The sequence below is a fragment of the Antechinus flavipes genome, chromosome 6 (assembly GCF_016432865.1).
Source record: "Antechinus flavipes isolate AdamAnt ecotype Samford, QLD, Australia chromosome 6, AdamAnt_v2, whole genome shotgun sequence".
NCBI lineage: Eukaryota > Metazoa > Chordata > Mammalia > Dasyuromorphia > Dasyuridae > Antechinus > Antechinus flavipes.
The window spans coordinates 199313308-199338317 of NC_067403.1; the positions used below are offsets into that span (position 1 = coordinate 199313308).

Below are 25010 nucleotides of genomic sequence, written 5' to 3' on the forward strand. Positions count from 1 at the left end.
GTTGGATTGCAAGGACCTTTTGATGTCAGACCCCAACCAATCTGAGAGAAGAGGAAAGAGCTTAGGAATTTTCAGATTCAGCTCCTGCTGATCCCACATTGTTCCTTATTCTCTTGGCCAAAGACTTCAGACAGTGCAATGCACAGCCCAGCATGTCTAACTTTTCCAGGGACTCACAAAACATATATGGAAAACCACGCAAGAAAGCAACTGACATTTTGAGAACGAGACCAGATCAGTCATCCTGCTTTCTCTGGACTTCACCATTATGCCACGTGTAGGTAAATCCATCTTACTTTATTCCCTCCCCTCCTTCAACTCCATTGTCTTCCTCCATTCTATTGCTCAAAGGGCAAAGTTGTAGTTCTTATAATAGGAGTACCTCCTGTCCCTGGGCTCAGTTCTTCTGCTTCCATGATTCTACCAATGTGGATCTTGGAAAAGTCACTTCTTTGCCCCAAGCTTCTGTTTCTCTTCCTGTAAATTAGGGCTTAAGATATAACCTGGTAGATTGTTGTAAGTCGCAGATAGGCTCCTTTCTCTCTCTCTCTCTCTCTCTCTCTCTCTCTCTCTGAGTCTCTGCCTCTCTCTGTCTTTCTCTTAGGGGAGTTTGGCAGACTAACCACAGTTACCTGTAAATAAGGAGAGTGACGCCATTAGAGAAAAAAAACACCATGAGGAGTGGGAAGAAAGAGTGCTTCATAGTGGGCTTAGTCAAAGAACTTAGCCAAGATCTTCATGACGAGCAGCTCTTTTATAGGGAAAATACAGCACTGGGAGTTTCTCGGTCCAGCGAAGAATTTGCTAGCTCACAGGGAGGGGTCAAGGAGGAGCCAGGTGGAATGAACCTGACAGACCAGGTCCCAGACCTGTCTAAAAATATCCTAATCAACATCTCAGAGTCAACTCATGATCTCTTGATCTGAAGTGATTGGGATCCAAAGTCACATAGAGATGAAGAAGGAGACAGGACACCAACACAGTTCTTTCCACTACCGAGTCTCTTTCTTATTGACAGATAATTATAATCACTGACTTTTTTTGGGTGATTTGCCTCGATATTTTCTCTCCTGGTGGCACTTCAGGTGGACCCCTACTCAGAGGTTTGAGATTTAGGCTTAATAGTCCTCCAGGATCAACATCCTTTGCTTCCAACTGCTCCTCCTGAAGCCATTTTCAGACTGATAGGTTGGGCTAGGAAGCTCATAAATCCCCCTGCTATGAGGCCCTCAGATGAACTTGGTCTACCCATCCCTCATCCTGCCGCCAGCCCCATAACTGGGAGATTGTATAGCCCCAAAGCCAATTAGGCTGTCTTTTTTTTTTTTTTTCTAACTCTGACGAGCTCTTCCTAGTGATTGGAAGTGAAAGGACAAGATTTGGAAGCTCATAAGAAGAAACACAGCCTTTTGACCTTAGATTTCTAATGATCTGTTTACACTCAATGTTATTAGTTGTTTTTTGACTTGGAGATGTCAGCCAGACCGTGAGCTTCTCTGGAGTGGGACAAGATATTTCTTCATCTTAATCTCTGTGGGCCTCATTTTATTATCTGTAAAATGGAGATATTACTAGCACTGGTACCTTATAACTTTACCATGAAGATTTGACAGTTCAGTAAATTTAATTTATTTAGGGGCCTGCCATATATAGGATTTGGTATTCAGGGGTGGAAAGATACAAAATGTGAATAGTGTACAGCAAAACTTCTTAAACTGGATCATGAAAAATTTGGCAATACTAAACGATTTCTGAACACAGTGACCAAAAATTAATTCAAAATGAAAGTGGATCCAAGGTGTTTTTGGCAGCGCTAGTCCGTGTTGTATCACACAACATCACTGTGGCCTTGGTTCTGAACATACAATGACAGTGATATTCCAAAGCTTGTTCTGACACTTCCAGCCAAAAATACTTTATATGGTGTCTAATAACAGCAAACAGTGTCTGTTCCCAGGAAAGGAAGGATCTTTTCTAAACCTCAAACCAGCTTTGATGGAGAGAATTACAGTTTCTTCCTTGGAGATTTTTCAAATAATATGATTATTCCCATTGCTATAATGCTTTAGGGTACAAAAATCTCTTTGTGGAGGTCTTAGAGGAAGATTAGAGGAAAAAAATTATGATTCTTATTCCCATTTTAGAGAAGAGGAAGGTGAAATGACTTGTTCAGGATCCAATATTTCTCTATGGCTGGATTCTAGCCAGTGTTCCCTGACACTCAGAGTCGCAGCTTTGCATTTTAGTGAATCTGGAGCACAGTAGGTGCACAGGAAACTTGTATTGTTCAGATCCGAAGTAACTAAAATCAGGTTTCCTTATGAAAAGCATTAAAAACAGGGAGCTAGCTGCCCATTTAAGTGTATTTGGGAAAAGTTGAGTAAATTTGACTGGGTAAGAGACAACTAGGTGATGTAGTTCAGGGGTCCTCAAACTTTTTAAATAGGGGGCCAGTTCACTGTCCCTCAGACTGTTGGAGGGCCAGACTATAGTAAAAACAAAAACTTTGTTTTGTGGGCCTTTAAATAAAGAAACTTCATAGCTCTGGGTGAGGGGGATAATTGTCCTCAGCTGCCACATCTGGCCCACTGACAGTAGTTTGAGGACCCCTGTAGTAGAGCGCTGAGCCTTGGGTCAAGAAGACCTGCGTTCCAGTGTAGCCACAAACGCTTACTAGTTGGGTGACTTAGGCAAGTCTTACTCTCTCAGTCTCAGTTTCCTCAACTATAAAATGAGGGTAATAATAGGACTTAGCTCTCAGGGTTATTGTGAGGATCAAGTGAGATAATATTGGTAAAGCATTTAGACACTGTACTATTTAATTGCTTATTTCCATCTCTCTTCTTCCCTCCCTCTGTCCTGAGTTTTAAGCTGTTTTGCACAGAAAATCTCAGAATTGGAAGAACTTCAAGGATCTTTTAGTCCAGTGTAGGAGTTCTTAGCCATTTTGTGTCGTGGATTCCTCTGGCAATCTGGTGAAGTCTGGGGACCCTTTCTTAGAATGTTTTTAAATACATAAAATAAAACACATGGGTTTGCAGGGGAAGTCAGTTATAGTGAAAAACAGTTGTTGTTTAGTCATTTTTCAGTTGTGTCTGACTCTCTGTGACCCCATTTAGGGTTTTCTTGGTAGAGATATTGAAGTGGTTTGCCATTTTCTTTCTTCAGTTTATTTTACAGATGAGGAAACTGAGGCAAACAGAGTTAAGTGACTTGCCTAAAATCATACAATAGATTTGAACTCAGGTCTTCCTTTCTTCAAGCCTGGTACTCTATCTACTGTTCCACTACCTGTCCTTACAGTTAGAAATAGAGAAACATATTTATCAACATACTAAACAATCAAGTTCACAGATCTCAGGTTAAGGGTCCTTGATTTTGTCCAACCCACACTTACATAAGAAGCTTTTTTATAAATGATCACCCAGTCTCTATTTGAACATTTCCAGTGAGAGAAAGGTCACACTCTCAAGGCCACTTCACTCTAATTTTCCTTCCATTATGCCAAAATGTGCCTCTTTATAATCCATCCCCATTGTTCCTCATGAGTTCTGCCTTCTGGGACCAAATTCAGATACTTGAAGACTGCTATCATGTTTCTCTGAGTTCTTTCTTTTTTACTTCACCATGGATTTTAACTTGATCTTTTACTTTTTTGTGTTATTGATGTATTCATTCCCTTAAAATATTATATTTTTCTTTTAAGAAGAAAAAAAAAAAACTTGTTGAGGTTCTTTCCTTTAATAAATGAGACAACTACACACAAACATATACACAATGAGAAAATGATTTGAACCATCTCTGCCAAGATCCCAATAGATAGGATGGTATAATGAGTAGAGTGCTGGATTTGGAGCTAGAAAGGTCCAAATTAAATTGTGCTGCTGAACTTAGTAGCTCTGTGATCATGAGCAAGTTACTTAACTACTATCACTCTGAGCTCATTTCCTCACCTACAGAACAGAAGATAATAATGTTGGTACTATCTCCCTCGTAGGATTGTTGTGAATCTCAAATGAAATTTTGTTAAATATCCTATCAATGGTCCTTTGAACTCTCAGTTCGTATTCTAAATCTTTTTTTTTTTTTTTTTTAGCATTCAAATTCTGCCAGTAATTAACTGATTAACCTTTCCTTTCACTTCTGAGACTCAGGGATGTCTTTTGTAAAGTAAAGAATGATCTTCCATGTTGACACCTCAAGTTTCAGATTAAAATTATTCCCAACAACAGCTTTTATTCATCTGACCAGCCATCATTTATGAGACTGCATAGCGTACCAAGTCCTGGGCAGCATGCTGGATGAGGAGCATGGCCCCTGCCCTCCTGGAGAAATTGGAACATCAGTAAGACATAAACCCAGATAACTGATACATAAAGTGACAATGTATGTAGCAGAGAGGAGCAATTGGAGCTGTCCAGTGTCCTGGCTAGTTTGGATAGTAGGACTTGCTGTCTTCTTGGGGACCAGCAGGCCAGGCTTGCCCTGTGGCAGATGATGTTTTCTCTTATTTAGTATGTAGGGAAACAGGCCATGAGCATATAGAACCCAGTGCCAAATGGAGCCAGGGCCTCCAATTGTTGTTGTAAGGAAAGTGATTCCCAAAGGAGGCTCTTTGGCGCCAACTCATTGCCCCAGAAGTTTGCCTCTAAGTGCTGAGTTGATGAGCAGACTTGGATCTAAAAGCTTCCTGTGGTCTCAGACTTGAAAAATCTCAGTGCATCTTAGAAAGGTATAAGTGCCTCTTTTCCAAGGGCTTTTGTGCTTCCAAGGACCTTGCCATGAGCCATGTATTATTGTGTTCCATTTAAGAATGGGAATATTCATGGGGCTTTCAGTATAATAGTGTCCAAATTGTTGGACTAGTCTGACCATGGGAACTTATTTCTTGGCATCCTGGGTCCGGATTCCGTGAGGTAGTTCTCAAGCCTCTCCCTGTGGGTTTCTCCCACCCATCTGCTAATCGCCTCTCTGGCTGCCCCAGTTTTCCTGTCGAACAAGACTCTTTTTAGTGCTTGTCAGTATTTAAAGGGCATTGCTAATGGGATGTAGGGACACTCCCTCCCCCTTCATTAGCATAGGGGCCCACGATACTTGAATGCTCAGTAGGATCTCTGCTTCCATGCTGAAGTGGCTCTATTTGGGATAGTAATGTATACTGCAAACATTCATTCTCCATCCATTAGGCCTATGGGAAGCAGTCTGGTCATTGCAAGAGACTCAGGCAAACATTTAGTCTTCGACTGTTTCACTGTTCTCTGAAATCTCAGGAGATTTGTGACCAGTTTTTCCCCTGCTTTTCTCCTAACCCTAGCCTTCCCTCGAGGCTGCTGGTGGCTCTCTTAAGTTCCTTTTTATCACATTTGTTATACTCTTCTACTCTGATTATTACTGTGGTTTGTCCTTTATTTTTGAAGAGGATCAACGACATCGCAGGATGTTTACTTTTTTGTGAATTAGATTTAAGTGAGGTAGAACTGCACAAAGTTGTCAGCCTCAGTCTCTCTTCCCAGTCTTTGAAGTGCATGGGCAAGACAAAAGTCAGGATGGCTGTGCCGGCTCAGGAGCGCAGTGTGTGTCCTTGGTGTCTTCCGTGTCTGTCGGAGCTTTAAGCCCTCCGCGGAACCCGCTTCAGCCGCCTTCGTGGCCTTTGGAACATATTGTTCTCGTCTGCCCAGTCTGCCAGGGAAAAGTCCCCAAATGCTTGAGGTAGCCATTCCCCTGACTCATTGATGGGGTCAAGGTCTGTCAGTTACCATCCACCTGATTTGGTCCGTCTTTGCAGATGGTTTGCCAAGGGGTGGCCCTGGGCATCCTACAGCTTTTTGCAGCTATAGGTGAGAGTCGGGTAACCAGTTGGACACCAAAGAAGAATGAGCAGCCCACCTGACAAAGGTGTTGGTATTCCCTGAGTATCCCATATACCACACACTAGCTATTAATTGATTAATCAGATACTTAAATGGGCCTGGGATATCATTGATGATGGGTATTTCCTCTATAGTTTATATGACTTATGTTAGATTTCTCATAAGTTTACCATGTGGGTGCCACATAGTGTTTGGGAATCTTTCTTGATATATGCACCAGGGCAGTAACTGAGCACACTCACTATTCTATGCTATTTTATATAACATGTATAATATCTTAGTATTTTATTATTATTGGTGAGACAGTTGGGGTTAAGTGACTTGCCCAGGCTCACATAGCCGGGAAGTGTTAAGTGTCTGTGACCAGATTTGAACTCAGGTCCTCTTGACTTCAGGGTTGATGCTCTATCTACTGTACTATCTGACTGTGCATTAGTGGATGAGACAAAAGCATGGCCCCTGCCCTCCTGGAGAAATTGAAACATCAGTAAGACATAAACCCAGATAACTGATACATAAAGTGACATTGATTAATTAATGGAGAGACTTGGTATCTAACAGTATCTATAGTTTCATCCTTCCTCGTTGAATGTCATGGTTTTTTCTGACTTTCTTTGCATGGCTGGGATGCTTTTCTGCTCACAAAGCTTTTCCCTTTCTCTCTAATCCAGAGGTTCTTAACATTTTTTGTCATGGACTCCATTGATGGTCTTCAGATTCTCATCTGAAGATAATGTTTTTAAATGTATAAAATAAAATTCATAGGATTATTAAAGAAGTCAATTCTATTGAAATATAGTTATCAAAATATTCAAAAACAAGTTCATGATCCCAGATTCAGAACCCCTGCTCTAAATCCTTCTCAAAGAAGGAGATTTCTGGGGCTTAGTGGGGTCAAACAGGGATCCTCAACTTATCTACCTTTTGTCAGGAAATGTAAAAACAGACATTAAAACTAAAAACACTTAATGTGTGGGTGTATGGCCAGGCTGCCCTGGAACAGAAGCTTCCTAAGAGACAGGGACCAGGTGGCATGTGTACTTTCTGAGAACATTGAGCACATGGTGGAGATTTAGAAATCGCTATGAAATAGTTGAGAGGTCTGGTTGACTTCAGAGTTAGAACAGGCTTCTGGAACAAAACATGTAATGCCTTTTCACAGCATCTTGATCTCTTTCACTTTGGGCTTAGTTACAGCATCATTGAATCTCAAGAGTGGAAGAGACCTTATAAGCCTTCTTTCTCATCTTGTAGCTGAGTTCCAGAGAGGGAGAGAGAGAACCAGGGTCTCTTACTCTCAGTTCAATTTTTTTTATCTTTATCAGTTTGATCTACAATAGTTGTTTACAATCATTTTGAGAGCAAAAATCTCTTTTTTTACATTAGAATTTTGTGGCCCCCTCCCTCACCACATAATAGTATTCTAGTTTTCCCTCTTCCATTGAGAAGATACAGTGTGACCAAAAATTCTGTATTGGGAGGAGATAGAAAACATATACAACTCAATATATAGATTACTATGTGCTTCTATATGTGATTATCTTTCTTATTAGAAAGTAAAGTCATTACTGGAAACTGAGTAGATGCCCATCAGTTAGAGTATGGCTGAATAAATTATGGTATATGAATGTAATGTAATATTATTGTTCTGTGCAAAATGATGAACAAGCTGATTTCAGAAAAGCCTGGAAAGACTTAAATGTCTTTCCAGCTTAGTGAAGTGAATAGAACCAAGAGAACATTGTACACAGTAACAACAAGATTACGTGATGATCAACTGTCGACTTGGGTCATTTCAACAATGAGGTGATTCAAGGCAATTTCAATAGACTTGTGATGGAGAGAAACATCTACAACCAGAGAGAGGACTATAAAGATTGAATGTGGATCACAACATAGTATTTTTATCTTTGTTGTTGTTTGTTTGTTTGTTTGCTTTTTTCTTTCTCATTTTTCCCCCTTTTGGTTCGATTTTTCTTGTGCAACTTGATAAATGTGAAAATATGTTTAGAACAATTGCACAGGGAACAGCAAGATGGCACAGTGGATAGAGCACCAGCCCTGAAGTCAGGAGGATCTGAGTTCAAATCTGGCCTGGCTGTATGACCCTGGGCAAGTCACTTAACCCCAGTTGCCCCAGCCCCCCCCCCCAAAAAAAAAAAAAATTGCACATGTTTAATTCGTATTGGATTACTTGCTGTCTTGGGGGTGGGGGAAGGGCAAGAAATTTTTTTGCAAGGTTTTGCAAGAGGGGATGTTGAAAACTATCTTTCCATTGCATATATTTTAAAAAATAAAAAGCTATTATATATATATATATATATATATTTTTTTTTAAGTAAGGTCTTTGAGGGGAATGATTATTTCACCTTCATCCTTTTACCTCCAACACTTAGAGGAGAATTCCTGGAACAGAGGCACTTATTAAATGCTTGTTGATTCATTAACACACTCTTCAACAAACATCACATTCTATTGTCTAACTCAAGGATCAAGCATTTGATACAGAAGTGGCTTGGCATTGGAACTCTCAGGCAAGAAGGGTGTATTGATCTAGGTTAGAAAAGAGAAATATGTAAGAGAAATGTGAATTATTGAGGTAGGGGAGGAAGTTTAGGATGTGGCACTTGAGCTGGGTCTTGAAGGAGTAAGACTTGGCAATAGTCTTCTACAAGATGGACTCAAGTATTGAAGCAAGGATAAGCTCTGGGAGCACAGAAGTCAGTGGCCATCTGAGTAAAATACTTTTTTCTCCCCTTAGTTTGTGAGCTGTACGTGCATGCCGACTGTGTCCCCTTTGCCTGCAGTGATTGCCGCCAGTGTCATCAGGATGGTCACCAGGACCACGTAAGTGATGCTCGGACAGACTCAAGAAAAATGCCCAAGTGTATGGAATTATTTGAGGGAATGTTCTCTCTGAATGGAAAAAAAAAAAAGTGCAGCTTCCTAGAATTCAGCTGACATTTGAAAATCTTTTCTTGATCTTCCTTGTGCTTGGCTTGGCCCTGCCCTCAGGGAGCTCCAGGAATGTGTTTAATTATCATGTCTATGCAGAAACCTCACAAATTATGGATCCAGCTCCATTCTCTCCCCTGAGCTTGAGCTTTTCTCCTATCTTGGTTGTTGGGCATTTCAAACTGGGTATCTTAGAGTCCTTTCATATTCAAAACTAGACTCATTATCTTTTCCCATAAGCTTTTCCCTATTCCAAACTTCCCTCTTTTTGTCAAGGATACAAGAGCCTTCCACTCTTCCAGGTTCATAATCTTGACATTGTCCATTAGCTTATAATCTCCTTGTGGACAGGAACTATTTTTTACCTCTGTTTTGTATCCTCAGGGCTTACTAAATGTTTATTTGTGTCCTCTGTGATCTTAGTTTTTTTATTATTATTCCTTCCTATTGATGAACACTGGCTCTGATCTTTGTTTTCAGGACACATACCATCATCACTGGAGGGAGGGCAATCTCTCATCAAATGTCCGCTGCGAGGTATGTAAGAAGACCTGTGGGTCCTCGGAAGTGCTGTCAGGCATGCGGTGTGAATGGTGTGGCATTCTGGTAGGTTTCTAATAATCCCATTCATTATAACAATTCTTATCTGGGTTGCACTTTGGGACAGACAAAAACTGATTTATTAAGTGCTTACTCTGTGCCAGGAACCGAGCTAAGTGTTGGGGATACAAAAAAAGCAAAAGACATCCTCGTGTTCCAAGAGCTCACAGCCCAATGGGGGCAGACAGCAGATAAAAGGAAAGGATATGGGAGCTGAAATCTGAGGCTCTACCGCTTATGTCTGAGGGACCCTAGCCAGTTCATTTAAACTCTTTATGTCATAGGTTCCTGAGGAAGGTAATGGAATTAGACTAGACCAGAGTTTCTTAATCTGGGTTATGTAGACTTTTAAAAATATATTGAATTTTAATAATAATTAAATTAATTGTAATAATAATAGCTGTAAATATATTTAACATATATAGGACTGCTTGCCATCTTGGGGGGGTAGGGTGGAGGGAGGGAGGGGAAAAAACGAAACATAAGTGAGTGCAAGGGATAATGTTGTAAAAAATTACCCTGGCATGGATTCTGTCAATACAAAATTATTATTAAATAAAATAAAATTTAAAAAAATAATAATAATAGCTGTATTTCAAAATATTGGATTTACTAGGTAATCCTTTGTATTTTGTATTCTGCATTTAGTAACATGATTCAGAGAGGCGATTTATAAACTTTATCACATTGCCAGAGGTCTTTATTGTCTAGTCTAACTCTGAAATCTTATGGCTTTTGTGGATTAATATGGTGGAAACTAGGAAAAAACTAACCAAGACAGAACATTCTTCAGTGTAATGGGATCATCTTGCTTTATATCTTCTCTTAGTGAACAGCAGAGCTCTTTGTTCCTTATCTTACACAGCTGATATGTTCAACCTAACTCTAAGTGGCTTTGGGCACAAAGGGGATATTGGGACCTTGCTTTCTATATCTTTGTAAACTAAAACCTCAGCCCCTTTGTTCTACCTGTCCCAGTGATTCACAGGGCTCCCTTCCATTCACTTTATGCCCCAGCAAAGCTAGATGACTTTGTGTACCCCAAATACTCCCGGTGCTGACTTTCCATACTTTTGTTCATCATAGTTCCCATGGCTGGAGTGCCCTCCTCAGCTGTCTATGGCTGTTGAATGTCTATAAATTCCCCTATTTTATGACTAGAACTTTCCATCCAAAAGGAAATTTCAGGTAGGAAGCAGAAGAAACTAGAATAGCCTTCGCTCTTGGAGTAGATGCCATTCTGGGAAGAGGACATACAAAAGGGGTTATTGTTGTTCAGTCAGTCAGTTGTGCTCAACTCTATGTGACCCATGGTCTTTGTCCATGGAGTTTTCTTGGCAAAGATACTGGAGAATTTGCTATTTCCTTCTCCAGTGGATCCCCATTTTATAGATGAGGAACTGGGGCAAATAGAGTCTAAGTGTCACATAGCTAAGAGTCTGAGGTTGGGTCTGAACTCAAAACTCAGATCTTTTAGAACTGGTGCTCTATTCATTTCACCACCCCGCAGATGGATTTAGAAAAGGGATTAGGAAGCAGAAAAGAGATTGAGGGGGTGGGGGCTGAGAAGGCTTGTGTCTTCTGTGGAGGGAAGGCAGTTTTGTTCTCTTGAATGAATTCAGTATGTTTATGAATTCCTTGTGTTCTCAACTCTGTTGAGAGAACTCAGCACTTATTTATTAAATAGTATATAAAGCCCTGTGCTTGTGCTTGGGGAGAAGCAAAGTTTAAATCTAGTCTTTTCCTTAATGGAGTTAACAGTCTAGTGAAAAAATAAAACAGATTCACAAAAACTGATAGCAGAGGAGAAGCAGCAGGTGCCACAGAGGAAAGAAGACCTCTCCTGGGATCAGAAGTCTTGGTTTTGAGTTTTGCTTTGGCCACTTAGTTGAAATCCTCTCTCAGTAGCCTTCTCTACAACATGGGTATAATAATACTTGCATCATGGACCATAAACAATTGTTGTAAGCCACAACGTGCTCTGGAAGTGAGAACAATGATTATGTTCCCTTTCTGGGTCTCTTCATTCTCACCTATTAAATGAGGGAGCTGTTCTAAAAAAGTCATTTAAGTCTCTTTTAATTCTGATCTGTGATTCCAGGAAATTAAGACACAAAGAGGGAGTGACTTATTGATGGCTATATAGCTACTGAGTTTAGAGACCCAACTGAAACTCAAGCCCAAGACACATTCTCTATACCCTGCATCATGTATTTTTTTTTTGGGGGGGGGGGGGGGAGGGGGTTGGAGATAATCAAGGTTAAATGATCTGTCCAGGATCACATAAGTGTCTGAAACTGGATTTGAACTCTTGACTCTAGGATCGGTGCTTTAACTACTGCACCACCTAGCTGCCCCCCATGCCATCTTTTAAGGGCAAAATATTTTATTATTAATTTGTGATGTTTATTAATAATAATAATAATAAACATTTCTATAGTCTTTTAAAGCTTGTAAGCTCTTTATACAGATGATCTCTTTTAATTCCCTCTGAATTACAGCCCTCTGAAGTAAGTACAATTCTTATCTCCACCTTAGAGATCACAAAACTAAAGTTTGGAGAGTTTAAAAGATTTGTCCAGAATCATGAAGCAAATAAGTGTCAGAGGGAGAACCCAAAGCCCAGGTTGTCCTGACTATAAGTTCAATAGTGTTTTGTCCACTACACCATCCTGCCAGAAGGCTATTAGAAATAATCTAGTCCTGGTTGCCTATTTTATTGAGGAAAAAATTGAGGTCTGGTGAGATTGCAATCTCATCAGAATCATCCAGATAAGAAATATTGGAGGTGGGATTTGAATCCCAGTCCTGCACAACTTTTTTCTTTATAACTTCATTTCTCAGCTTCTTCTTCTTTCCTGTTTCTTCTTGATACAAGATTTTCCCATTCAATGTTTCCCTCAATGTTCAGGGTTGAGTCTTTGTTGTAACTTTGTTATTGTGCTTTGATTTGGTTCTAGGCTCATACTGCCTGTTATGCTGTTGTGACCCCTGAGTGCACGTTTGGCCGGCTGAAGAACATGATTCTTCCCCCTAACTGTGTGCGTTTGTCCTCTCGAAATTTCAGCAAAATGCACTGCTTCCGGATCTCAGAGAGCATCCATACAGAGCCAGGTATGGGGGAAGAAGTACAGTTGTTATTGTTTTTTAAATAAATATAATTCATAGAATTGGTGGGTTGGAAGAAGTCCTACAGGTCATCTAGGGTAGCCCCAAACCAAATGATGAGTCCTTCCTGATTTACCAGTGTCCAAAATCTTTGTTTTCTAGTCTATAAATAAATATTCCCCATAGGAGATAAGAGTCTTGATCCAACAGGCTACTGCTGTGCAACTTTTGGTGTTAAAATGAGAACCCACACTTCATTGTTCATTTACAGAATTTACCAGGATTAAATGATTTAGAATGGAAAAGGGATTCTTAACCTGGATTCTATGAACACACACCACATGTATTGTGTGAATGTGCGTGTATATTTTAATATTTGTCATTCAGTTGTTTTTTAAGTTATGTCTGATTCTTTGTGACTCCATTTGGAGTTTTCTTGGTAGAGATACTGGAATGGCTTGCTGTTTCCTTCTCCAGCTCTTTTTACAGATGAGGAAACTAAGGCAAGCAGTATTAAGTGGCTTGCCCAATGTCACACAGCTATTGAGTGCATGAGGCCAGATTTGAATTTAGGAAGATGAACCTTTCTGACTCTAGGCCAGTACATTATCCATTACACCACCTACCTATCCTTCATATTTTGACAACTATATTTCAATATAATTCTTTCTTCTGTAATCTTCTGCATTTTATTTTATGCATTTAATAATATGATTCTGTGAAGGGACCTATAAACTACTTGCCAACAGTGTCTATGATACAAAAAATGTTAGGAACCTTTAATTTAGTTCAACTCCTTCATTTCACAAGGGAGAACACTAAAGCTGAAAGTAATTTAAGTGCCATGTCTATAGTTACCCCAGAAATAAATAGCAGAGTTCAAATTTTGAACCCATATTCTCTGACTCCAAATTTACTACTCTTTCCACCATACCAAATTGCTTCTTTTAGGTCATTACTATTTTAATTAAACTTTCATTTAAAAATCACCATCTAGCATTAATTGGGCACTTACTATTTACGGAGCTTTAGGGATGGATAGAGGTACAAATACTATCTTTATCCTCAGGAAGCTTGCACCCTAATTGGGCATGCCCCTAAGAGCCCTCTCTGTTATCCATCTATCCAATGAAGAGGTCATACTCAATGATTTCTTCTTGGAAGCCAAACCCACTAAGCCTAATCCCTCTTCCACTTTTTAGATAATAGAAGATTGTTGTTATTTGTCCCTAGATCGAGGATGTCAGGCGGGTATAGACTTGACTTGCAAGTGAATTGGATTTAAATAAGGTGGGGTTGTGGAAAGTCATCAGTCTCACTCTTTCCTCAGAGCCATTGGACTGCACTGGCATGGTAGAGCACCAGAAAAATAGTTGAAATAGTGATTACCTACCTTCTGCTTGGTACTCAATTCTCTAGGAAGGCAGGACCTGGCTTTAGAGCAAGGGAGAAATATTAAAGAAATTCAGTTCCAATAAACATTTGTTATTCACTTACTCTAGAGAGATAAAGATGAAAAAAATTACAATCTCAGTCTTTCAAGGAATTTCGTGATTACTAAGTGGAAATGTTACATGTACATGAATCACTATTAAATAAGGTAGAGGGTCATAAGAGCAAAGTAGAGATTGTGAAAGAAGTGCCTTTTAAATCATAAATGTGAGGAAAGCAGTAGTTGTTTTTGTCTTTCAGAAAAAGTGTTCTGGGAACATTTGAATGTGCTGAGTAGTATTTTAGGAAGAATGGTCTGGCAGTACTCTGTTAGAGAAATTGGAAGGGGAAAAGATTGGATGAAGATAGGAGACAGTCACAACAGCCCAGACACGACACAGGTGGAGGAAAGAAAGCCAAGGTGCTGGCAGTGAGAAGGCAAATGAAGGAGTGGCCAGAAGGGACTTGATAAAGAAAGGAAGACCAGGACTCAGTTAATGATCCAGGAGTAAGAGAGAAGAAACGACCCCTTGTAGCATATGAGCTCCTTGAGGGCAGGGATTCTTTTGCTTTATTTTTTGTATCCCCAAGGCTTACCCCAAGGCCTGATATGTAGTTGGAACCCAGTAAATACTTAATATATTGGATTGGATAAAAGAAGCTGAGATGATAAACTTTCAAGTCTGAGTGACCTCCATCACAAGGGGGAACATGTCTGAGAAATGGCGAGCCATCATGGTTGGCAATACAGAGACATCATAGTTCAGTTGAGAGGTCATCAGGATGGCAGGATACCGGACTGTGCTCATGAGTAGTGGATTTAAATCATACTTCAAACCTGCCTCAGACATTCCTAGCTTTGTTACCATAGGCATGTTATTTAACCTCTCTATGCCTCAGTTTTCTCATCTGTAAAGGGGAAATAATTATGCCTGTGGTATCTACTTTACATTATTGTGAGATATTTACATTATTATATACACACACATACACAAATTTCAGATCTCTTATTATGATTATGTTCTGCCACATAGTATCATAGAATTTAGGGCTAGAATTCGGAGAGGCAAATAATTCAACCTCCTCATGATATAGATGGGGAAGCCAAGGATATATAACTAATCTGAAGTCATATAGGTCATAAGTAGCATAGTTGGAATTAGAACCTCCACATAGGAGGCTTTTTTTTTATTATAGACCTTGCTTGTGGGTTTGCTAGCCATGTGACTATGAAGAACTATTTCTTTCTGAACCTTAGTTTACTTATTTGTTAAATGAGGATAATAATAGCCCTTGCCCTATCCTAATCACAGGGCTTCTTGAGGATCAAATGGGAGTGTAGACACATATTAGTGGTTTGGAAAGTCCACTACAAGGATCTATGATTTGGCTGCTAAGGGAGAGCCCATTTGGCAGGAGGGCTGTGGGGAGAGTGAGGGGTGGGAGGAGAGAGAGAGGGAAGAAATGGGGACATCTTGGAGAGTGCTATTAAGAGGGTCAGTGGTTGCGACAGAAGTGGGACTTGGCTGGTAAATAAAAGATGCTGTTATCAACATCAGAGAAAGCCAGACTGAGATTGTGCAGATTGTACTTTGCGTATCTGAGATGCTATGTTGGCTAGCTGGGTACTCTTTGAGGTTCCCTCAGGAAATAGAAGATCCTGGAAAGTGCCATCCCTTCTTTTAAGAACCCATGGACTGATCTTTTATGAGTTTCTCTGAGCCTTGATGAGGAGGAACCAGGATACTGACCTATGTCTTTCATGAAAGGTACATCTTGTATCTGAATAGCAAATAGTTTGGATTTTAGAGTGATTGTCCATATTATAGATAAACACTGTTACCAAGGGTGCCATTTTCTCTAGGGAAGTTGATATTTTAATGTTACATAAAATTTGAAATGGGCAGTCACATGGCATAGTAAATAGAGTACTGGACTTGGGATCCAGTACTCAGGAGCTTCCTGATTTCAAATCTGACCTCAGACACTTAATAGGTATGTGACCCTGAGCAAGTCACATAACCCTGTTTACCTTAATTTCCCTTTCTGTAAAATGAGCAGGAAAAGGAAATGGCAAATTACTCGTCTATCTCTGCCAAGAAAACCCCAGAATAGGTCATGAAGAGTTAGACATGACTGAAATGATTCAACAGTTACAGCAAAAAATTGTTAACTAATTTGGGGTAGTAGATGGTAGAAATATATTATTCAGTTATTGTCATTTGGGTAATCTAGAACCTCCTTCTTTGCAGATGATGTTGATGATGCTGTGGATGCTGGCCCAGCTCCAGGGTCATTCAAAGATGCCCAGGTTTCTACAGACTCCAGTAAGTAGTTGTATCAGAGGGAAAAAATTTCATAAATAGTTTGTTTGTTAGTAACTTTCCCTGTGGGCTGTTATTATGTATGGACCTTCTCAGTTGAAGCCACCGGGATAGGAGAAAGATTTGTGAATAGGTCTATTGATATGAAAATCTTTTACTTCCATTTTCACTCTAGCAAAACCACAATTGACCAAAGATCGCAAATAGCTGGAGTGTTTCTGATACTTGATAAGGAAGGTGACAGTTTCTTTTACACCCACAAAGGAGAAATAAGCTTGAGTCATATAGTTATTTTTAAAAGCTCATATCTTCCAGGCCCAAGGTCCACCCAGCCCAAATATTCTCTATTTAAGGTCACCTGTAGTGAAATCTGAGGTTTGGCATTTTTATCAGTGATTCCAAGGAAGTATTGATGGCATATATCTCCCATTTGTAGATGACACAGAACTGGGAAAGATTACTAATAAATCCAGCAATATAGTTCAGAACCAAGAAGATCTCAGGAGTGTAGAAAAATGGGCCAACCCTAACAAAAGTAAAATTTAACAAGGATAACTGTAAAATCTTACAATTGATCCTAAAAATCACATTTCCCCCTTTCTTTTTCTCTAGTGCTACTATATATACTAGCTATGTGAGTAACTTATTTCCTGTCTCTAAGCCAAAGTTTGCCTTTGTTGTTTTTTTTTAAAACCCAACTGTAAAAAGGATGTGGCAGGTATAGATGCTTCATTCGTGGTTTTAGTGTACCACAAATTCAGTGAGTCAGTAGTAAAGCCAAAATAGATGATGTGAACTATGGGATAGGGAGTGGACCTGATTTCACTGGAATTATAATGAACCCTCAGGTAGGGAAACTCCCTGCAATTTAAAGACTTAAAGGGTTGCCTCGGGCAGGGCTTCTTAAACTTTTTCCAGTCATGACCCCTTTTCTTCTGAGAAATTTTTACGTAACTCTGGGTATACAACGCAAACATTAATGAATCATAATTTCATAACCTCCATATATTGTTATGAGATCCCACCTGGGGTTTCAAACCAGAGTTTAAGCAATTGTGGCCTAGATCAATGAGATTAAGTTATTTGCCTAGGATTTGCCAGCCAGTATATGTCCCAGGGTGCCTTGAGTCCCAATTTTTTTTGCTTCCAAGGCCAGCTCTGTTTTATTATGCTTCTTCCAATGGGAACTTCATTTGATTGTCTTAGTAGAAGTTTACTGATCAGAGTAAAAGCTGTGAGACTTTTAATCAAAGCATCTCTGGGAATATGATATTTAGACTTGGGCCATACATTTGTGTCACAGATTCTGACAAGCTTGAGTTCCTGTAGAGGAGAGGGGCCAGGAAGGTGAGGGAGGTGAGCTCTGGAGACCCAGAGGGATTGCTTGAAGAACCTGGGAAAGTTTAGCCTGTCAAAGAGAAGGTCTAATAGCAGCACCATTACTTTCTTAAATATTTGAAAGATTGTCATATGGAAAAAAGATTCAACATGATATTAGGCCCTAGGGAGGAGAACTAGGAACATGAGTAGCAGATGCAGATTTCTACTTGACAGAAGTCAAAAAACATGGACAATTCATCTTGTTCAGAAGTGGAGCAAGTTGTCTTTGGAGGTGACCCTGTAAGGGGAATTTTTGTTAGATGTAACTGAGATGCCCTCTGAAGTCCTTATGAATAGGTAATTCTGTGATCCTGTGACCTTGTGGTCCTTCCTCCCTTGCTCTTTGGAATTGCAATGAGACTCCATGGATTCTGCCATCTAGGGAAGACGTGAATAGAGATATCTCTGGAGTATGAAAAAGAAAGGACAAACTAAAAATAAATTCTCAAATTTGCTCATTACCTAGTATCCTCAGATGGCAGGTTATATGATATCTTTTCCTGTTAGAATGTTTTGTATGTAGTATGTATGTGGCGGATTATGTATTTATCTTTTCTTGTTAAATGTAAACCCTCGAGGACAAGAGCCATTGTTCTTTTTTCTCTATATTCATCTCCCCAGCTATAGTACCTGATATTTATGAAGCACTTAATAAATGATTGAGGACTTCATTTGTAGGGAGCCCTCCAGTTTCCTTGCCTCTTCTCTCCAAAGATGCTGAGAGAAGAGAGAGTAGGCTTTATGGGAGGAGGAGGCACATACTGTCCCTGCCAAAGAAACAGCATTTGAAGATAGAGAATCACAAAACTTTGAGCTGGAAGGAAGTGCAGATGTTCTGTAGTTCTCCCATAATTCCCTTTTAGCTTCTTCCAACAGAAATCCATGACAAGTGATCACACAGTCTCAGTTTTGAGACCTTTAGTAATGGGGAAATTCAGTTTTCACCCAGGACAACTTGTTCTATTCGTACATAGAAAGTTTTGTTTAAAAATTTCTTTTCTTTTTTTAGTTTATTTTTTTAAAAAAATATTCTTAATAGTATTTTATTTTCCAAATACATGTAAAGATAGTTTTCAAGATTCATCTTTGTAAGATTTTGAGCTCCAAATTTTTTCTTCCTGTTTTCCTTTATCTCTCCTTCCCCAAGACAGCAAGCAAACTGATACCAGTTATACATGTACAATATTTTTTATATATTTCCATATTTGTCATATTGTGCAAGAATAGAAAGTTTTTCTTAATGTAGAGTTTAAATGTCTCTCTGAAATTTCTATTCTTATTTCCAAATAGAAAAAAATCTAGACCCTCTTTCATTTAACCACTCACCAGTCTTAGAATATCTATGTCATTATTCCCTTAAATCTTCTCTTCTCCATGATAAACATCTTCTGTTATCATGATCTTAGTGATCTTTTCTCCTTTGGTTTCTATTCCTCTCACTGAACTCATTGAGCTTTTCTTCATATGTCAGTTGGTTAGTCAACTGGCATGATTGAAAAAAACTCTGTATTTTTTCCCAACCACAAGTAAAGACAATGATTAATGTTCATTTTTTTAAAAAATCCTCTGAAATGATCAGCAGGATGATTTCAGAGAGATCTGGAGAGACTTACATGAACTGATGCTAAGTGAAGTGAGGAGAACCAAAAGAACTCTGTACACAGCAAAGAAGATTATGTGATGATCAACTATGATAGATTTGGCTCTTTTCAACAGTGAGATGATTCAGGCCAAAAGACTTTGATGGAGAAAGCCATCCAGACAGAAGACTATGGGGACTAAATGTGGATCACAACATAGTTTTTTCATCTTTGTTGTTGTTTGCTTATGTTTTTCTTTCTCATTTATTTTTCCTTTTTGATTTGATTTTTCTTGTGCAGCATGATAAATGTGGAAATATGTTTAAAAGAATTGCATATGTTTAACTTAATATTGAAATATTTGCTGTCTAAAAAGAAAAATTTGGAACACAAGGTTTTGCAAGGATGAATAGTGAAAACTCTATGCATGTATTTTGAAAATAAAAAGCTCATTAAAATTTTTTTTAAAGATTAAAAAAAAATTTTTAATGGTCTTCAGTTCCAAATTTTCTCCCTTTTTCCCTTATCTCCCTTCTCCCTAAGCAATTTGATATGGGTTACATATGTGTAGTCAATGAAAACATATTTCTGTATTAGTCATGTTGTGAAAGAAGACATATAACAAAAGTAAAAAACCATGAAAAATTACAGAAAGTAAAAAAAAAAAAGAAGTTTGCACTGATCCACATTCAGATTCTATCAGTTCTATCTTTAGAGGTAGATATCACTTTTTTATGATGAATCCTTTGGAATTGTCTTGGATCATTATATTATTGAGAATAGCTAAGTTATTCACAGTTGATCATTGTACACTATTGCTATTACTGTATTTAGTGTTTTTCTAGTTCTGCTCACTTCACTTTGCATCAGTTTGTATAAATCTTTACAGGTTTTTCTGAAGTCAACTTGCTTATTATTTTTAATGACATAATAATATTCTATTATAATTCTACACCACCATTTGTTCAGCCATTCCCCAATTAATGGGCATCCCCTCAATTCCAATTCTTTGTCACCACAAAAAAGAACTGCTATAAATTTTTTTGTATAAATATATTTTTAAAAAATCTCTTTGGGATATAGATTTAGTAGTGATGTCACTAAATCAAAGGGTATACATAATTTGGTGATTCTTTGGGCATAGTTCCAAACTGCTCTCCAGAATAGAAACTGGTATTTATTAAGTGCCAGCTATGTGCCAGATATTCTGCTAAGCACTAACAATAAAAAGAAAGGCAAAATACAGATGGTCCGATTTGTATGTTCTGTTTTGTCAATGTCTTTGCCAAGATGATATGCCCAGAACCATGCTTAACACTCCAGATGGCCCAGCAGTGGTGGGTCTATGCTCTTGTTCTGGATAACGGCCCTTGATCAGCGAAGCCTAAGATTCCCTCGGTTGTTTTGGCTGCCAGAAGAGGGGTGGAGGAGTTGGTGGGAGTGGTGGTGTGGTCCCTGGGGCTCATAGGAGTAGCACCTCAATCACTTTGCTTTTAGCTAAACGGTAAGAGTATTTGGAAGACTGAGATAATTACTTTTCTCAGGCATTTAATAGACTTATCACGACCCAATTAATGCAGCAGGGAGTCTCCAGATGGAACCAACAGAGAAGAAAAATGTTTTTGTAAAATTCCCCAGGTGTCTAAATGCTACTCACTAGGGAAGGCCAGAAAAGGGAAGGGGAAAAAAAAAAAAACTTATTTAATCCCTTAGAGGCCTACTGGTGACTTTACAGATTCAGAAACTCCAAGACTGTCAGCTCTGAAAGGAACCTTCTGGCCCAGAAATAATGTGAATGTTACCATCTAGGATTATCAGTTAGAGGTGAAAAGGACCTTAAAAAACCATCTAATCATTTCACAGATGAGAAAAATTGAGGCCCAGAGAAGAGAAAGGATTTATTTGTCAAGGTCACAGATACTCAGGAACCAAACCTTAGACCTCCAGATCCTTAGAGTTCAGAGAATTGGCTATTCTAGAGTAGGAAGAAGTTCCCAGCATGCATTAAATGTTATCTGCAGCCACAGAGCCTCCACACCAAGTCATTTCCCTTGTATTTGTGGAACCCTCAGCAGCAGGCATGCTAGAAAGAATGGCTTTTTCCCCCTCTGATAAAGTCAGATGATTACATTGGTTTCCTGCTCACATCAAGGAGTATTCTTGTTTATCCCACAAAAGAGAAGAGGACAGGAAATGGTCTTTGGGTTTACCACCTCTTTCTCCCAGTCCTCTTGCTATATATATACATATATATAGCAATGTAATTATCTTCTTGTCTGTTGTCTTCTGACTATCAGCACACTTAGAATCTCAAGCATACTGGGAGTTTTTTCTTGGTCTCATATTCTCTAACTGCAGGAATCATTTTAGCCAAAAGGAATAATCCTCTCCAGATAAACGGAGAACAGCAGTTGTTAGAACCGGCTACAGGTTTAAATGAGCAGCTTGAATGAATAGATTTGGGCTGCATTGCAAGTGAAGGCCATTGTAATCTTCCTCCAGCTCAGATTTAACCATGGCATTCCCTTGCTCAGGCACCTCTGACCATTTCATCTTAATTACAGGATAAAATACAAATTCAGGCTGACATTTCAGGAATCATGTTTGTAACCCAGCACAATACCATTGATTAAGTAAACACTTAATCAATGCTCATCTTCCTGCTTCCAAGCTCAGCACCCTGTCTGCTCCTAGCTCTACCTCTAAAACAAACAATAATAATGGTTATATAGTCCTTTCCTCTCTAGGACCAAATGAATGCTGCATGTAAAGTACTTTGCCAACCTTAGAATACTATGTAAATGTCAGCTCTTACCATTATCATCGTCATCATCATTATTATTAGAGATAGCATTATGTAATGGTCACAGAGCCAAGTTTGAAGCCAAGGGCTCTGGATGCAAAGTCTGGGTAAATCAGGTCACCTCTGGGGATTCTAGACACCTCTGTGAGATATAAGACAAAAAGGAGGTGTCAGCGTATCTCATTAGAGAGTGTTTTCTTGCCTGAGAGTTCTCCATAACCATGAAATTACAGCTGCGATTACTAATTCCCTCCTTAGTTCTTTATTACAGGTAATCAAAATTGCTAGGCGTAAAAAGAGTAACAGAGAGATCCACAGTTGGTGTTAGTAAACTGTTGCATTTAACTATCTGTGGAAAGAGCCCCAAAAGAAGACTCCTAGCATGCTGGCTAGGTTCTCTGTGGGATTTATTAAATATGGAGGAATCTAAAAGGAACAGGGCCCAAGGACAAACAGACAAGGATGGATTGCAATTTACACAGTTGGAGGAAGGGAACACCCACATCACTGAGATCCTTTTAAATTTCTTTTTTTTTTTTAAGTTTATTTTTAATACACATTATTTTATGAATCATGTTGGGAGAGAAAAATCAGAGCAAAAGGGGAAAAGAATGGGAAAGATTAAAAAGCAGAAAAAAGAAGTGAACATAGCATGTGTTGTCCTTAGATCTTATTCTGGATGCAGATGGCATTTTCTGTCCAAAGACTATTGGAATTGCTTTGGATCACTGAACTACTGAGATACCTTTCATAGTTGATCATCATACATTCTTGTTGTTATTGTTTACAATTTATTCCTGATTCTGCTTATATTGATTAGCATCAGCTCATGTAAATCCTTCCAGGCCTTTCCATAATCCATAATCCAATAATAAACCATAATCAATAATATTTGTTCAACATTTTTTATAAAACAATAATATTCCATCAATAATATTCCATTAGCTTCGTGTATTGTAGTTTGTTCAGCCCCAATTGATGAACATTCACTCCTTTTCTAACTCTTTGCTATCACAAAAAGCTGCTACAAATATTTTTTTTTGCACATGTAGATCCTTTTCCCTCCTTTATGATTTCCTTGGGGTACAGACCCTGTAATAGCACTGCTGGTTCAAAAGGTATGCACAGTTTGATAGCCCTTTGGGCTCTCCAGAATGAGTAGATCTGTTCACAACTCCACCAACAATGTATCAGTGTCCCAGTTTTCCCACATCCTCTCCAACATTTGTCATTATCTTTTCCTGTTAATCTTAACCAATCTGACAGGTATGTAGTGGTACCTCAGAGTTGTTTTAATTTGCATTTCTCTGATCAATAGTGATTTAGAGCATTTTTTCATATAATTATAAATGAGCCTTATAAATTTCAAAGTATTAAGACATTGTTAAAAACCATATTCCTAGCCTACAGTAAAAAGCAGCTGCCACCCAAACGCCTTATAAAGAACTGCCAACCAAGGAAATACAATATGGAAGGTGTGCCCTTTTCTTTATATTTTTTTTGGTAATCCCTGTGCTACTAAGTGTAATGGATTTAGCCTATGTTTTCCTGTGGGATTCTGAGGGTCAGTCTAGGTTTGGATCAGAGAACGGTCTGGGCCTAAAGTCAGAGGTCAGCAAGAAACTATATCAGGCCTTGATCAGATCCATGCCAAGGATTACTTTGTAACCAGAGTAAGGCTCTGGTTGGGGCCTGATTCTGATTTTTTTTTCTCTTTGTCTCAGCTTTAAAAATTTTTCTCTTTGGAGATCACAACATAGCATTTTCACTTTTTTTGTTGTAGTTTGCTTGCACTTTGTTTTCTTTCTCATTTTTTTCCTTTTTGATCTGATTTTTCTTGTACAGCAAGATAACTGTATAAATATATATACATATGTTGGATTTAACATGTATCTTAACATATTTAACATATATTAGATTTCTTTCTATCTAGGGGAAGGGATGAGAGGAAGGAAGGGAAAATTTGGAACAAAGTTTTGCAAGGGTCAGTGTTGAAAAATTATCTATGCATGTGTTTTTGAAAATAAAAAGCCTTAATTTAAAAAATATAATAATGAGCAAAAATAATTTTTTTTTCTCTTTTTCCTCTTAGGCAGACAAACCCTGAAGATCTTTGATGGAAACGATGCTGTGAAACGTAACCAGTTCCGGCTGATCACCATTCCCAGGATAGCAAAGACAGGGGAAGTTGTGGTAAGGGACAGTACAGTCTCAGATGGCAGGGGATGGATCAGCCCCCAATTTCTAGCCCCCAAAGGAGCTGCAGACAGGTGATTCTAGGCCAGTCTATTTAATCTTCACTGTTCTGTCTCTGCTGTTCAATTGAGTAGACATTTATTAAATAACTTCTCGATATAAGACACTCAGAAAATAATTCCTGATATTGAGAAACAATTTTACTGAGGACAGGGGAGGATACATTATTACTGTAGTTCACAGTTAAGTTGAAGAAGAAGTGAAGTAACACTTGGGGAACTTTTGGGAATGCTTTGTAAAAGGTTGAGCCTTGAAACAAAGAGTGTGAGGAAGAGATTGTAAGAAGAGTGTTACAGGTATGGACGATAGATTGGGCATGAAGTGTTAAGGGATGGTCATTGTTGCTTGTCCTCATTCTCCAAGAGGACCATAACATTAGGGAGGTGATGCTCTGACATGTAAGTGAATTGGGTTTGAGTGAGGGAGGTCTGTGCAAGGTCACCTGCCTCACTTTCCCCTCCAGAGCCACCTGAGTCCAGTGGTAAGATATGGATCAGGATGACTGGAGATGGCCCTGGATTCCAGTTTGTTGGGAGTATAGAATATAAATTACCGGCTAGAAAGATAAATGGGAACCAGGTAATGGAAAAGCAGAAGAATTTTTATTTTTTCCTAGCATCAATCTGGAACCTCTGAAGGGTTTTAACAGAATTGTGATATGCTTAGATTTATGTATAAAGAATGTTATGATGTCAACGAAAAT

General features: G+C 38.8%; 1 protein-coding gene across 1 annotated transcript in view; it reads left to right on the forward strand.

Annotated features, from left to right (window-relative positions):
* DGKQ (diacylglycerol kinase theta) overlaps positions 1–25010 on the forward strand; it is a 103271-nt gene that overhangs the window by 25923 nt on the left and 52338 nt on the right. The window contains exons 4-8 of the mRNA XM_051966284.1: positions 8632–8717; positions 9306–9431; positions 12386–12539; positions 16217–16291; positions 24144–24244. Of these exons, the coding sequence (XP_051822244.1) occupies positions 8632–8717; positions 9306–9431; positions 12386–12539; positions 16217–16291; positions 24144–24244 (542 nt within the window). The remainder of the gene's footprint in view (positions 1–8631; positions 8718–9305; positions 9432–12385; positions 12540–16216; positions 16292–24143; positions 24245–25010) is intronic.